The sequence below is a fragment of the Carcharodon carcharias genome, chromosome 20 (assembly GCF_017639515.1).
Source record: "Carcharodon carcharias isolate sCarCar2 chromosome 20, sCarCar2.pri, whole genome shotgun sequence".
Taxonomy (NCBI): Eukaryota; Metazoa; Chordata; class Chondrichthyes; order Lamniformes; family Lamnidae; genus Carcharodon; species Carcharodon carcharias.
Genome location: NC_054486.1, coordinates 36720869 through 36735675, shown reverse-complemented (window position 1 = coordinate 36735675; position 14807 = coordinate 36720869). Strand labels below are relative to the sequence as shown.

At 41.8% G+C, this 14807-nt stretch overlaps 1 protein-coding gene across 10 annotated transcripts in view; it reads left to right on the top strand.

Annotated features, from left to right (window-relative positions):
* rbm25b (RNA binding motif protein 25b) overlaps positions 1 to 14807 on the top strand; it is a 142111-nt gene that overhangs the window by 121841 nt on the left and 5463 nt on the right. For all 10 annotated transcript variants that reach the window (XM_041214071.1, XM_041214070.1, XM_041214069.1 and 7 more), the window contains one exon: positions 495 to 542. In XM_041214071.1, the coding sequence (XP_041070005.1) occupies positions 495 to 542 (48 nt within the window). The remainder of the gene's footprint in view (positions 1 to 494; positions 543 to 14807) is intronic.

Genomic DNA, 14807 nt, shown 5'->3' with positions numbered 1-14807 from the left:
TTGTCTGCATTGTTTGAACACCTTACACCCTCGCCCCATTAACACAATCTGGGCCTCTCTTTGATCTTCAACCACCCCAGACTTCAGGTCACGTGATCTCCTCCATTTTTCCTTAAATCAAAGACACAATTACAAAACATCATAATCTTATAAACCTCTTAACCTTTTAAAATGTCAAATATGTTAAAATATCAGTTAAGCTGATGAAAGTTCATCAATGCGAAACAAAATCAACCGTATCTCTGCTAGTAAAACTCATAAGATTATGGTATGCAAACCACAGGCTTATGAATCAGAGCTGAGAATACCTGCTCCCTCTACACCTTGCATTGTTAATTTGATTTTTTTTGCAGATTTTATGAATACTGTATCAGGCTTCACTAAAAACTCAGCCATAGAAATTTTTGGTGATTGTGTGCGCTACAAATATACTGTTAAATTTTAATTTAAAATTGTAAGATGTCTCTTGTGACTGAAATAATTTGTTTCCACAGGTCATGGCACACAGTTCACCACAGAGCATTTTAGATGATGTAGCCATGGTGAGTTTTGTGCTTGTTTTTTCTGAGATTCTGTATTCCATTAGTTTACATTTTCATAGAATGTTGCTTTCGATGGCAAATCTCCAGTATGGTAAGCTCTTAAAGAGTGGCATGATTAGTGGTAGGTCAGAAGGTTAGACACAATTTAAAATCCAGCACAAAATAATGAAAAACTGAAAAATTAGAGAAAACTAGCCAGAAATGTAAAAACAGATTGCAAGAGTTTCTACAAGTATTTTACAAGGAAAAGAGAAACTAAAGTCAGCGTTGATCCTCAAGACAGTGTTTGGGGAATTAATAATGGGAAATAAGGAAATGGCGGAAACTTCACTCTAGAAGACACAAATAACACCCCAGAAATATTGTAAAATCAAGAGGTGAACAGGGGGGAGGATCTTAAAACAATAACAATGACCAGAGCAAGGGTACTGAGAAAATTGTTAGGGCTAGAGGCTGACAGGTCCCCAGACCTGCATCCTGGGCTCGTAAAAAAAAAAAGTGGTTGCTGAGATGCATTAATTTTCCAAAATTTCCCAGATTCTGGAAGGGCCCAAACAGATTGGAAAATAGTGAATGTATTCAAGAAAGAAGGGAGACAGAATGCAGGAAAATACAGAGCAGTTAGCCTAGCATCTGTCGTAGGGAAAATGCGAGAATCTATTATTGAGATTATAGCAGGGCACTTAGAAAATCTCAATGCAATCAGGCAGAGTCAACTTGGTTTTGTGAAAGGGCAATTGTTTCACTAATTTATTAGAGATCTTTGAGGTAGTAGCAAACAAGGTGGATAAAGGGGAACCTGTAGATGTGGATTTCCAAAAGACATTTAGTAAGAGCTCTTGGTTGTAGGTGTTAACATATTGGCATGGATGGAGGATTAGTTATCTAACAAAGCAGAGATTAGGGAGAGTAGGGATGGAAGTAGATAGTAGGCACCCCATCCACCACCTTAAACATTGCACCACGGAGGCACAGTGGCAGCAGTGTGTACCATCTTCAAGATGAACTGCAGCAAACTCACCAAGGCTCCTTCATCAGGACCTTCCAAACCCACAACTTCTGCCTCCCAGAAGAACAAGGGCAGCAGATGCATGGGAACAGCGTCACCTGCAAGTTACCCTCCAAGCCACATACCATCCTGATAGGAACTGTACTTCATTGTTGCTGGGTCAAAATCCTGGAACTCCCTGCCTTACATTACTGTGGGTATATAGCAGTTCAAGAAGGCAGCTCATCATATCAAAGGTAATTTGGGAGGAGATGGTGGCATAGTGGTATTGTCATTGGCCAGTATTCCAGAGACCCAGGGTAATGCCCTGGGGACCTGAATTCAAATCCCACCATGGCAAATTTGAATTCAATAAAAATCTGGAATTAAAAGTATAATGATGACCACGGAACCATTGATTGTCACAAAAACCTGTCTGGTTCACTTATGCCTTTTGGGGAAGGAAATCTGCCACCCTTACCTGTTCTGGCCTACATGTGACTCCTTGAATCTTAAATGCCCTCTACACATAGGGATGGGCAATAAATGCTGGCCTAGCCAGTACTGCTTACATCCCATTAACGAATAAATAAAAAAAAGAACTGGGTCATTTTCGAGTTGTCAAGCCGTTCCCAGTGGAGTGCCACAGAGATCAGTGGAAAGCTGGGGCCTCAACCATTTACAAACTATGATCAATGACTTGGATGAAGGGACTAAATGTATGGTTACCAAATTTGCTGATGACACAAAGCTAGGTAAGTTGTGAAGGAGACAGAGTCAACAAAGGGATTTAGATAGGACGAGTAGACAAAAATTTGGCAGATGGAATAAAATGTGGGAAAATGTGAACTTGTCCACTTTTGGCAGGAGGAATAGAAGTGCAGTGTATTGTTTAAATGGAGAGTCTGCAGAGCTCTACGGTACAGAGGGATCTGGGTGTCCTAGTGCATGAATCGCAAAATGTTAGTATGCTGGTACAGCAAGTGATCAACAAAGCAAATGGAATGCTGGTATTTCTTAAAAAGGAATCGGGTATAAAAGTAGTTAGGGTTGCTGCAGCTATACAGGCCCTTAGTGAGACTACATCTGGAGTACTGTGTACAGTTTTGGTCTCCTCAACAGAGGATATAATTGCATTAGAAGCTGTCCAGAGAAGATTCACTCAACTGACTCCTGGGATGAAGGGATTATCTTATGAGGAAAGGTTGGGCCTGAATCCATTAGAGTTTAGAAGAATGAGAGGTGATGTTATTGAAACATATAAGATCCTGAAGGGACTTGACAAGGTAGTTGCTGAGAAAATGTTTCCCCTTTTGGGTGAGACTAGAACTAGGGAACACAGTTTAAAAATAAGGGCTCATCCATTTAAGACAGAGATGAGTTTTTTTGAGGATTGTTAGTCTGTGGAATTCTCTTCCGGAGAACAATAGAGGCAGGGCCATTGAATATTTTTAAGGCGGAGTTAGATAGATTCTTGATTGACAGAGGAGATGAAGGTTATAGGAGGTAGACAGGAAAGTAGTGTTGAGGCCGCAGTCAGATCAGTCATGACCTTGGCAGGACAGGCTCGAGGGGCCAACGACCTCCTCATTCTTTTATTCTTGTGTTCTTGTATGACCCAGAAGCATGTTTACATAATTCTGCTCTCTGATTGGAACCACTTGTACTAAGCAACGTGAAAATTGGGGGAAAACAGTTTGCCCCTCTTCAGACAATAAATACATCGCCTTAGAAACAAAATTTCAGTTTATATTTTATATATATATATAATATATATCTCCACTTTTTTAAAAAAGTGATAAGGGTTTCTGCCTCTACCACCATTCCAGAGAGTTCCAGATCCGAACCAGTCTTTGGTTCAAAAAAATACTCCTCAAATCCCCTCTAATCCTTTCAGCAGTTGTTTTAAATTTATGCTGCCTGTTGTTGACCTCTGCAACCCCATTTGAATCTCTCCAATCAGTTTTCATCCCCTGCCACAGTACCTAATCAGTCCCAAATGAATGGGACAGTGACCATTCTTAACTCGACATGTCTGCAGCTATTGACACGATTGACCAAGCCACCCTACCCCAACACCTCTCCTCCATTACAAAGCCAAAATCTGAATTATAGACAGAAAATGCTGGAAATACTCAGGCCAGGAGGCATCTGTGAAGAGAGAAACAGAGTTAACTCTTCAGGTTGATGCCCCTATATGAAACATGTTAACTTCCTCCCTCCACTATTGATGCCAAACTTGCTGAGCATTTCCAGCATTTTTCTTCTTGTCCGCCTTGTGAGACTACCCTCTGCAAGTTCCACTATGGACTTCCCAATTATGGCTGAAGCACCTCCTCCTCATCTGCCTCATTACTTCTCTAGTCTCCCAACAATCTGCCTTTGGCCACTTCCTCCTGTTCATCTGTATGCTGCCAATTAGTCAGATCATCTGCAGACACAGGACCAATCTTCCAAATGTATGTTGTCAACAAGCCCCAACATCCCACTACTGCTCTTGACTGCTCTTGACTGCTCCACTGCCTCTGTTATCAAACTGCATGTCCAACATCCAATCTAAGGTGAGCTGTAATTTGATCCAAGTAGATCGATTGAAGCGCTTTGGCTTCTGCCACAAACTTGGTACCTTTTGCCATGGATTCCATCTTGCTCCCTAGCTACTGTCATGGTTTAAACTAGGCTGTTTGCAACCATTTATTTTAATTCTTTCTTGGGATGTGAGTGTGGCTGGCAAGTCCAGCATTTGTTCCCATCCTTTGTTGCTCTTTGCATCCTCTGTGGAGCCTCTAACCCCTTAGCTTCATCAAACTTAATGTCTGCTTATATAATATAACCTGCATACACTGTTGACCATGCCTTCAGTTACCTAGGAGCCAAGATTGGAATTCGTCTGTAAATCCCTCCACTTTGTCATCTCACGTTTCTTCCTATAAAAGCATCCTTAAAACCTACCTCTGACCAAGCTTTTGGTCACCCCTCCAAGTATTGCCTTCTTTTGCTTGGAGCCCACTTTTTCTTTAACGATGATTCCTCCTGGTAACAGCAATATGACACAGCAGCTGTGTAAGATTGAAAATACTTAATGTTTGAAAATGACATCTTCGTTTTGCTGTTGCAAAATTAGGATGACGTGCAATTCTCCAACAAAAGCAGGATTTCATGGGTTGGGCCTGAATATTGAAGGGTATGTGACATTTAGGAAGGACAAGAAGCTAGGAAAAGGCAGAGAGGTAGCTCTGTTAATTAATGATTGTATTAGCACATTAGAGAGGGATGACTTAAGTTCAGAAAACCAGGGTTGAGATGAGAAATGATAAAAGCAAGAAGTAATTTATGAGAGCGGCATATAGGTTTCCTAATTGTAACTACACAGTAGGATAGAGTATAAAGGAAGAGATAATGGGAACTTGTGGGAAAGTTAGAGATAAAATTGGGGAATATTATCCAACATATAGAATGGAAAAATCAGATGGGAAAAGGTAGCATAGATGAGTTCATAGAATGTTTTTGGGATAGTCTGGAGCCAATCAGAGGGAAGGCTATACTGGACCTGATATCATGCAACAATGTTGGGATTAATTGATAACCTCTTAACGAAAACATACATAGGTAGCAGCAATCATAATATGATTGAATTTTACATTCAGTTTGAGGGAGAGAAGAAGGTTCATGACTATTATTTTAAACTTAAGGGCATCATGAGGGTATGAAAGTAGAGCTAGCTAAAGTGAACTGGTAAATGAGGTTAAGAGATAGGTCAATAGAGATGCAGTGACAGACATTTAAAGGGATATTTCAGAATACACAATTGGTACATTGCAATGAGAATGAAAATTCCAAGGACTCACCATCTGTGGTTAACTAAAGTTAAATACAGTATCAATCTCAAAGAAAAAGCATACAATGGCGCAAAGGTGAGTGGCAGATCAGAAAATTGGGCAGAATATAAAGAACAGCAATAAATCACAAAGATTAATAAGGAGAAAAAAACTAGTATACGAGAGAAAGCTAGATAGTAATACAAAGATGGATAGTAAGAGTTTCTATAGATATTTAAATAAGAGCTGATAAAGTGAGCGTTGGTCCTACAGAAAGTGAGCCTGGGGAATTAATAAAGGAACATAAGGAGATGGCAGATGAATTGAACAGGTATTTTGCATTGGTCTTCACTATAGAGAATACAAGTAACTTTCCAGAAATAGCCATAAATTAGGAAATGGGAGGGAGGGAGGAGCTCAGGAAAATTACAATAGCCGGGTAAGTAGTGTTGAACAAATTGTTGGAGCTATGGGCTGACAAATTCCTGTGTCCTGTTGGGCTTCATCCTAGGTATTAAAAGAAGTGGCTAGTGAGGTAGTTGATGTGTTAATTTTAATTTTCCAAAATTGCCTAGATTCAGGGAAGGTTCCATTAGATTCGAAAATAGCAAATGTAACTTCTTTATTCAAAAAGGGAGGAAGACAGAAAGCAGGGAAGTAGTTAGCTTAGCATCTGTCATAGGGAAAATGTTAGCAGCTATTATTAAAGATGTTATGGGAAGGCATTTAGAAAAATTCAAGGCAATCAGGTGGAGTCAAAATGGTTTCGTGAAAGCTAAGTCATGTTTAACCGATTAATTGGAGGTCTTTGAAGGAATCCCATGCACTGTGGATGAAGGGGAACCAGTGGATGTACTGTACTTAGATTTCCAGAAGGCATTTGATAAGATGCCACATCAAAGGTTATTGCAGAGAATGAAAACTTAGGGTGTAGGGGTAACATATTGGCATGCATAGAAGATTGGCCAGCTAACAGGAAACAGGAAACTAGGCATAAATGGGTCTTTTTCTGGTTGGCAGGATATAGCGAGTCGTGTGCCACAGGAATCAGTGCTAGGGCCTCAGCTTGTTACAATTTATGTAAATGTCTTGGATGAAGAGACAGAAGGTATCATTGCTAAACATGCTGATAAGTAAAACAAAAACAGAATTACCTGGAAAAACTCAGCAGGTCTGGCAGCATCGGCGGAGAAGAAAAGAGTTGACGTTTCGAGTCCTCATGACCCTTCGACAGAACTCCATGCATTCAGATACAGTGCTTTTAGACTTGTCGTTTTACACTTTTTTTTGTGCTATGGCCTATTAGCCCGTTTCCTCTGTCTTCCACTTTTGCTTTTAACATTCCTGTCTTTCATTTCTATCTTTGCTTCTGTCTCTTCTGTCACCCCACTCAAGCTCCCATCCACTTGCCACTCTAGGTTAAACTCTCCCCCACAGTACTAGCAAATACCCCTGCGAGGATATTGGTCCCGGTCCTGCTGAGGTGCAACCCATCCAGCTTGTACAAGTCCCATTTTCTCCGGATTCGGTCCCAATACCTCAGGAATGTAAATCCCTCCAGCCACACATTCATCCAGTCTATTCTCCTATTCCTGATCTCGCTAGCACGTGGCACTGGGAGTAATCCTGAGATTACTACCTTTTGAGGTCCTGCTTTTTAATTTATTTCCTAGCTCCCTATATTCTACTTGCAAGACCTCATCCCACTTTTTACCATGTCTTTGGTACTGATATGGACCATGACCTCTGGCTGTTCACTCTCCCCCCTTCAGAATGTCCTGCAGCCGCTCAATGACGTCCTTGATCTTGGCACCATGGAGGCAACATACCACCGTGGTGTCACATCTACAGCTGCAGAAATTTCTATCTGTCCCCCTTAAGATAGAATCCCCTGTCTCTATTGCTCTCCCAATTCTTCCCCCCCCCCGGCCCTCGTGCAGCTGAGCCACTCATGGTGCCACGGACTTGGCTCTCATTGCATTCCCCTGAGAAACCATCTCCCCCAGCAGAATCCAATCTGTTGGAGAGGGAGATGGATCCAGCCTAGTGCCTTTACTTTGTCTGGCGGTCACTTGTTCCCTTTCTGCCTGTACGCTCTTTAACTTGCGGTGTGACCACCTCATTGTACGTGCTATCCATAAAGACATCCTTGTGGATGCTGCACAGTGACTCCAGCCAGAGCTCCAGATCCAAAACACGGATTTCAAGTAGCTGCAGCCAGAGACACTTTTTGCATACCTATGGACACTTCCCTGACTTCATGAGAAGCATTTCACATTACCGAGCTGCCCTGCCATGACTTTACCCTTAAATTACTCCCTTTACTTTTACTTCCTCTAGCTTAGACAATATTAAGGACAATAGACTCATCATGGCTGCTCCTCTTCTTTCTGAGGAAAGGTAGAAAATGAAAGGACCGTCTCCTTCCCTCTTCACTGAGCCCCTTCACTCACCAAATTCCAACTGAAGTACTCAAATGCAGCCCAATACAGCACTTAGTGCAGACAATTGTTGGAGGTCAATCTGGAATATCAAGACTTGGGCTGAGAAGCAGCAAGTAACATTTGTGACACACAAGTGCCAGGCAATGACCATCTCCATCAAGAGAGAATCTATAGCCCCTTAACATTCAATGGCATTATCATCACTGAAACCCCCACCATCAACATCCGGGGGTCGGGGGGGTGTGGGGTGGGGGGGTTACCATTGACCAGTAATTGAACTGGACTAGCCATATAATTACTGTGGCTACAGGAGCAGGTCAGAGGTTAGGAATCCTACGGCGAGTAACTCACCTCCTGACTCCCCAAAGCCTGTCCACCATCCTCGAGGCACAAGTCAGGACTGTGATGGAATACTCTCCACTTCCCTGGATGATTGCAGTACCAGCAACACTCAAGAAGCTCGGCACCATCCAGGAGAAAGCAACCCATTTGATTGGCGTGCTATCCACAAACATTCACTCCTTCTGCCACAAACACGTAGGGCAGCAGTGTGTACCATCTACAAGATGCACTGCAGGAATTCACCAAGGTTCCTAAGACAGCACCTTCCAAACCCATGACTGCTACCATCTAGAAGGACAAGGGCAGCAGCTGCATGGGAACACCACACCTGCAAGTTCCCCTCCAAGCCGCACACCTTCCTGACTTGGCAATATATCACTGTTCCTTCACTATCGCTGCATCGAAATCCTGGAGCTTCCTCCCTAACAACACTGTGAGTGTACCTACCCCACATGTACTGCAGCAGTTCAAGACGGCAACTCCCCACCACCTTCTCAGGGGCTATGAGGGATGCGCAGTAAATGCTGGCTTAACCAGCAATGCCCACATCCAATGAATGAATTAAAAAAAAAGAAATCTTTAAGATCCTGAGGGGTCTTGACAGGTTGGACGTGGGGAGGATGTTTCGTCTTGTGGGAGAATCTAGAACTAGGGGCTATTGTTTAAAAATAAACAATTGTCCAAAAAGGGCAGCATGAGGAGAAATTTTTTTTCTGAGACCCGTGGGTCTTTGGAATTTCCTCCATCAAAAGACCGAATCTTTGAATATTTTTAAGGCAGACGTAGATCGATTCTTGATAAACAAGGGGGTGAAAGGGTTATGGGGTTAGGTGGGAATGTGGAGTTGAGGTTACAATTAGATTGTCCATGAACTTATTGAATGGTGGAGCAGGCTCCAGAGACCGAGTGGCCTGCTGTTGCTGCTAATTCATATGCTCATATGTAAAAAGTCATCTTTAACTAAAGTTGTATATAAACCTTATGGAAACTACTAAAAACATGTGTTGTGCGACTAAAATGTAGTAGATAGAAATTAAACCCGGTCCCTCTTCTCCCCTGTTTTTGAAGTATTCTCGTCCCTTGCACTCCACTAGCTGCAGACAATTAAAATAGATGAATAACAGTTGGCAGGCCTGTTCTGAGCACTTATCTCATTGACGCAGTTTGAAGTGTACAGATGTGGTCACCTTGGAAAGTGGATCTGTGCTTCAGTCACAGATAAGAATCAGTCCCAGATGTTTGCTACCTTATTGACCTTTTGTAGATTTTTTTCAGTGCTGCTAGCCAATTCGCTTGTACATGTTAATTGCCTTTCCCAGTTACATTCTGGTTTCTGGCCATCGCCTCGGAAGACAGGCCAGCCATCTGTCCTGGCTGAACCTTGATTGAGAGAGATGCATAGAATCCAAGCGCACTTGGCACCCCTTGTGCACTGTGTAATCAGCAATTCAGTGGGTTAAAGGGCACATCCACCTTCCTTTGTCTTTCCCAACTCCCTTTTTGCTTGTACTTGACACTGACAGAGAACTTGTGCAACTTAAAAATTATGCCTTCATGCACCTTTATTTGGATTTAAAGTTTTTTCTTCAAGTAACAAATAGAAGGGAGTATCTAACCCAGTGTGGAATTCAGAAGGAGCTTCTTTACCCAAAGAGTGGTCAGAATGTGGAACTTCGTCATTTGGAGTAAGGGTCATTTACAACACGCAAGGAGACCATTCGATCCATCAAGCCTATGCCAGTTCTCTGCAGAACAATCCAGGCAGTCCCATTACCCCATTTGGTCCCCGCAATTCTGCAAGTTTATTTCCTTCAATTGCCCATACAATTTCCTTTTGAAATCATTGTTTCTGCATCCACCTCCCTCATGGCCTGAGTTCCAGGTCCACTTGCTGCATAAAAAAGTTCTTCCTCATGTTCCCCCTGCACCACTTGACCAAAATAATAAAAATGTGTCCCCCGGTCCTTGTGTGCTTAAGGCAGGTGTCAGATAGAAAATACAATTGAGAACCAAATGGAATACAGAAGGTTCAGAGGGGAGGTGAAAAAGCAAATAAGAGAAGCAAAGAGGGATTATGAGAAAAGACTGGCAGCCAACATAAAGTTTTCTAACGTTTTCTATCGGCACACAAATAGTATGAGGGCGGTAAAAGAAGTAGAGCTGATTTGGGACCAAAATGGGGGTTTACATATGGAGGCAGGAATTTGGCTGAGGTGTTAAATGAATACTTTGCACCTTGTCTTTACCAAGGAAGCAGATGCTATTGAGGCCACGGTGACGGGAGGAAACTGTGTCACTAGAAGGGTTCAAAATTGATGAGGAGGAAGGAAGTGTTAGATTAATTGTCAACACTTAAAGCTGGCAAGGCACCGGGACCGGATGAGATGCATCCAAGGATATTGAAGGAAGAAGGAGGAAATTACAGGGCACTGACCATAATCTTTCAGTCTTCCCTAGACTCGGGGGAGGTACCTGAGGATTAGAGAATCGTAAATGTTACGTCCTTGTTCAAAAAGCTTGTAAGCAATTACAGACCAATCAGTTTAACTTCAGTGGTGGGGAAGCTTCTTGAAACAATTATTCGGGATAGAATTAACAGTCACATGGAAAAATGTGGGTTCATTAGGAAGACCCAGTGTGGAGTTCTTAAGGGGAAATCATGTTTAACTTGTTGGGAGTTTTTGGAAGAGGTAACAGAGAGGGTTTATGAGGGAAATGCTGTTGATGTGGTGTACATGGACTTTCAAAAGGCATTCTGCCATACAACAGACATGTGAGAAAAGCTATAACTCATGGAATAAAAGGGACAGTTGCAGTGTGGATTCATAATTGGCTGAGTAATAAGAAATAGAGGGTAATGGTCAATGGATATTTTTCGGGCTGGAGGATGGCTTGTAGTGGAGTTCCACAGGGGTCGTCATTGGGACCCTCTCTTTCCCTGATAAATATAAGTGATCTAGATTTTGATATTATGGGGACAATTTCAAAGTTTGCAGATGATACAAAACTTGGAAGCATTGTAAACTGTGAAGAGGACAGCATAAAACTTCAAAAGGACAGAGACAAGTTGAAGTGGGCAGACAGGTAGATGAAGTTCAATGTGAAAAAATGAGAGGTCATGCATTTTGGTAGGAAGAACATGGAGAGACAATATCAAATAAGGGGTACTGTTCTTAAAGGGGTGCAGGAGCAGAGGAACGTGCATGTTTATGTGTATAAACCATTGAAGGTAGTAGGACAGGTGGAGAGAACAGTTAATAAAGCATAGTCTCCTGAGTTTTATTAATAGGGGCATAGAGTACAAGAACAGGGAGACTATGCTGAGCTTATACAAAACACTAGTTGGACCTCAACTGGAGTATTGTTTCTAGTCCTATGCACCACACAATAGGAGGGATGTGAACACATTGGAGAGAGTACAGAAGAGGAAAGGTTCCAAGGATGAGAAACATCAGTAATGAAGACAGATTGGAGACGTTGGGTCTGTTCTCCTTGGAGAGGAGAAGGCTAAGAGGAGATTTGATAGAGGTGTTCAAAATCATGAGGCGGCTAGATGGAGTGGATAGGGAGAAACTGTTTCCCACTCTTAAAAAGGTCAAGAACAAGACAGCACAAGTGCAAAAGTGATTTACAAAAGAAGCAAACGTGATCTGAGAAAAAACTTTTTCACACAGTGAGTTGTTCGAGTCTGGAATACACTGCCTGGATGTGTGGTGGAGTCATGTTCAATTGAGGCATTCAAGAGGGCATTAGATAATTATTTGAATAGAAACCATATGCAAGGGTACGGGGAAAAGGCACTAAGTCAAAGTTCATTCGGAGAGCCAATGCACAAACAATGGGCTGAATGGCCAACTGCTGCGCCATAATACTCTGTGATTGTATAGTTAGCTAATGGGAATATTTTTTTCCATGTTTACCTTTAGGCCGGTCATAATTTTGAATGCCTCTATCAAATCTCCCCTCAAACCACTTTGTTCCAAGGAGAAAGACCCCAGGCTTTCCAACTGAACCTTGTACTAAACCACTCCCCATTCCTGGTAACCATTCTGGTAAATCTCTATTACACCCTCTCAAGGACCTTCACATCTTTCAAAAAGTGTAGTGACCAGGACTCTGGTTGTGTCTAACCAAGGCTTTGTGCATGTTCAGCACGATTTCCGTGCTTTTGTACTTAATATATCAAAAGCCTAAGTTCCCATAGGCCCCTCTGTTCCTGCACACTCTTTAACGTGTCGTAAGTCTATATTGCCTCTCTCTAGCCCTTCTGCCAAAATAGATCACCTCATACTTCACTGCATTTCATTTCATCTGTATTTCCATTCAACTAGCCTATCTGGTTGCAGGCAACCCATTTAATGCTCACTGTTCGCCACTCCCCAATTTTTGGTATCATCAGCAAATTTTGAAATTTTACTCCTTATTCCAAGATTTATATGTAAAAAAAAAAGTAGTGGACCCTTGGGGAACATTACTATCAGCCTCCAGTGTGAAAGAAAACCATCTACCACAGCTCTGTTTTTTGTTCTTAAGCCAAACTTTTTACCCAATTGCACATTGATTCTCCTATACCATAAGCCTCAATTTTGTTAATCAGCCTTTACAAACCCTTGTCAAACGCTTTATAAAAATCCATATAGACAATATCAACCTTCTGTCACTTCATTAAAACATTCATTTAGGTTAGTTGAACACAATCTGCCTTTTTCAACTGTGTGCTGGCTCTCCATAACTAACTCAAATCTTTCCAAGTGCTTATTGATTTTTCTTTTTCATGATTATGGATTCCAAAACGTTATCCACCACTGATGTTAAACTGAAACAAAAATAAAAATTGCTAGAAAAACTCAGTAGGTCTTAAAGAGTCATGTAGACTCGAAACGTTAACTCTGTCTTCCTCTCCAGATGCTGTCAGACTTGCTGAGTTTTTCCAGCAATTTTTGTTTTTGTTTCAGATTTCCAGCATCCACAGTATTTTGCTTTTATCACTGATGTTAAATTGACTGGTCTGTAGTTGCTAGGACAGTCCTTGCACCCTTTCTTGAATAAGGGCATACCATTTGCCATACTCCAATCCTCTGGCACCTTCCCAATGGCTAGGGAAGTTTGAAAAGTTAACGCAAATCCTTCCACTATCTCCTCCCCCATTTCCTTCAGCAACCTGGATACAATGCATCAGGACCAGGTGACTTATTTATCCTAAGCATAGCCAGCTTTCCCATACCTGCTCCCTTTCAATTTTCACACCATTTCCACTTCATCTAATATTTTGTCAGATTCCTCTTTCTTCATCAACAGTGATAAAAAGAATTCATCAAATATTCCAGCCTTGCCCTGCACCTTTAAACATTATCACCCTCTTTGGACCTAATAAGACCCAATCCACTACCTGCTTACTGTTTACATGCTGGTAGAAGTTTTTTGGGTTCCCTGTTATGTTGATTGCCTTTCTATTTTCAAACTCTTTGCCAGTCTTATTTTCCTCTTCACCTTTCTTCTCAATCTGTTGTATTTGATCTGTTTTTGCCCTGAAGAACTCACCTCACATACTTCTGACACCCTCCCTTTTCGTTTCATCATAATCTCTATATCCCTCGTCATCCATGGAACCCTGTTTTCTGTTTCCTTTACCCCTGTTTTCTGAGTCCTTTCACCTGTTGAAATGTGCTTGAAGAATCTCCTCTTTAAAATCATCCATTGTTCTATTTACAGTTTTTCCTTCCCTGTCAGCCTCTAATTCCATTTTACCCTGGCTAAACCCTTTATTGCAATGAAATTGGCCCTCTTCCGATTTAGAAGCTCTATCTTATATTATTGCTTTTTATTCTCTATTATTAATCTCTAAACCTTATGATACAATGATCACTCTTACCTGAAAGTTCCACCACAGTCACTTGGTCCATTTGCCCCATGACAGACACTTGGTCCATTTGCCCCACCTCATTTCCCAGCACCAGACCCAGCAATGATTAGGCTGAGAGCATCCTGATCAAGGAAGTTCTTCTGAACATAGAGACAACTCCCCCTCCTACCCTTTACTCCCAGTAAAGGCTCCCAGGATTATCATTCAAAAGTTCTTGGACATTGCCCTGCAGATTTGTTCCCCTCTCAGTCACACTCTCTCTCTCTCTCTCTCTCTCTCTCTCTCTCACCCACCCTCACACTATTGGGAGGTCTATAGAATATCTTACAATTTTTGCTTCTCTGTAACTCATCAACCTTAATAATCACACTGACTGCATTTACATACATGTATTATAATCCTGTCTTTGCATTCTTCGTAGCCCTTAGTCCACCTCTACCTAATAAAATGGTACTATTTTTTCTCTTGTACTCTCCAGCACATTCACTTTATGCACCTTATGCAGTGTTTTCGACTTCTGTATGCTGGTGCCCAACCACACTAGTTTACCTCTCCATAAGGACATTGATCCCAGTCCTGTTGAAAGATGGAAACATAGAAAACAGGAGCAGGAGTAGGACATTCGGCTCTTCGAGCCTGCTCCGCCATTCATTATGATCATGGCTGATGATCCAACTCAATAGCCTGATCCCTCTTTCTCCCCATATCCTTTGATCCCTTTTGCCCTAAGAGCTGTATCTAACTCATTCTTGAAAACATACAATGTTTTGGCCTCAACTACTTTCTGTGGTAGTGAATTCCACAGGCTCA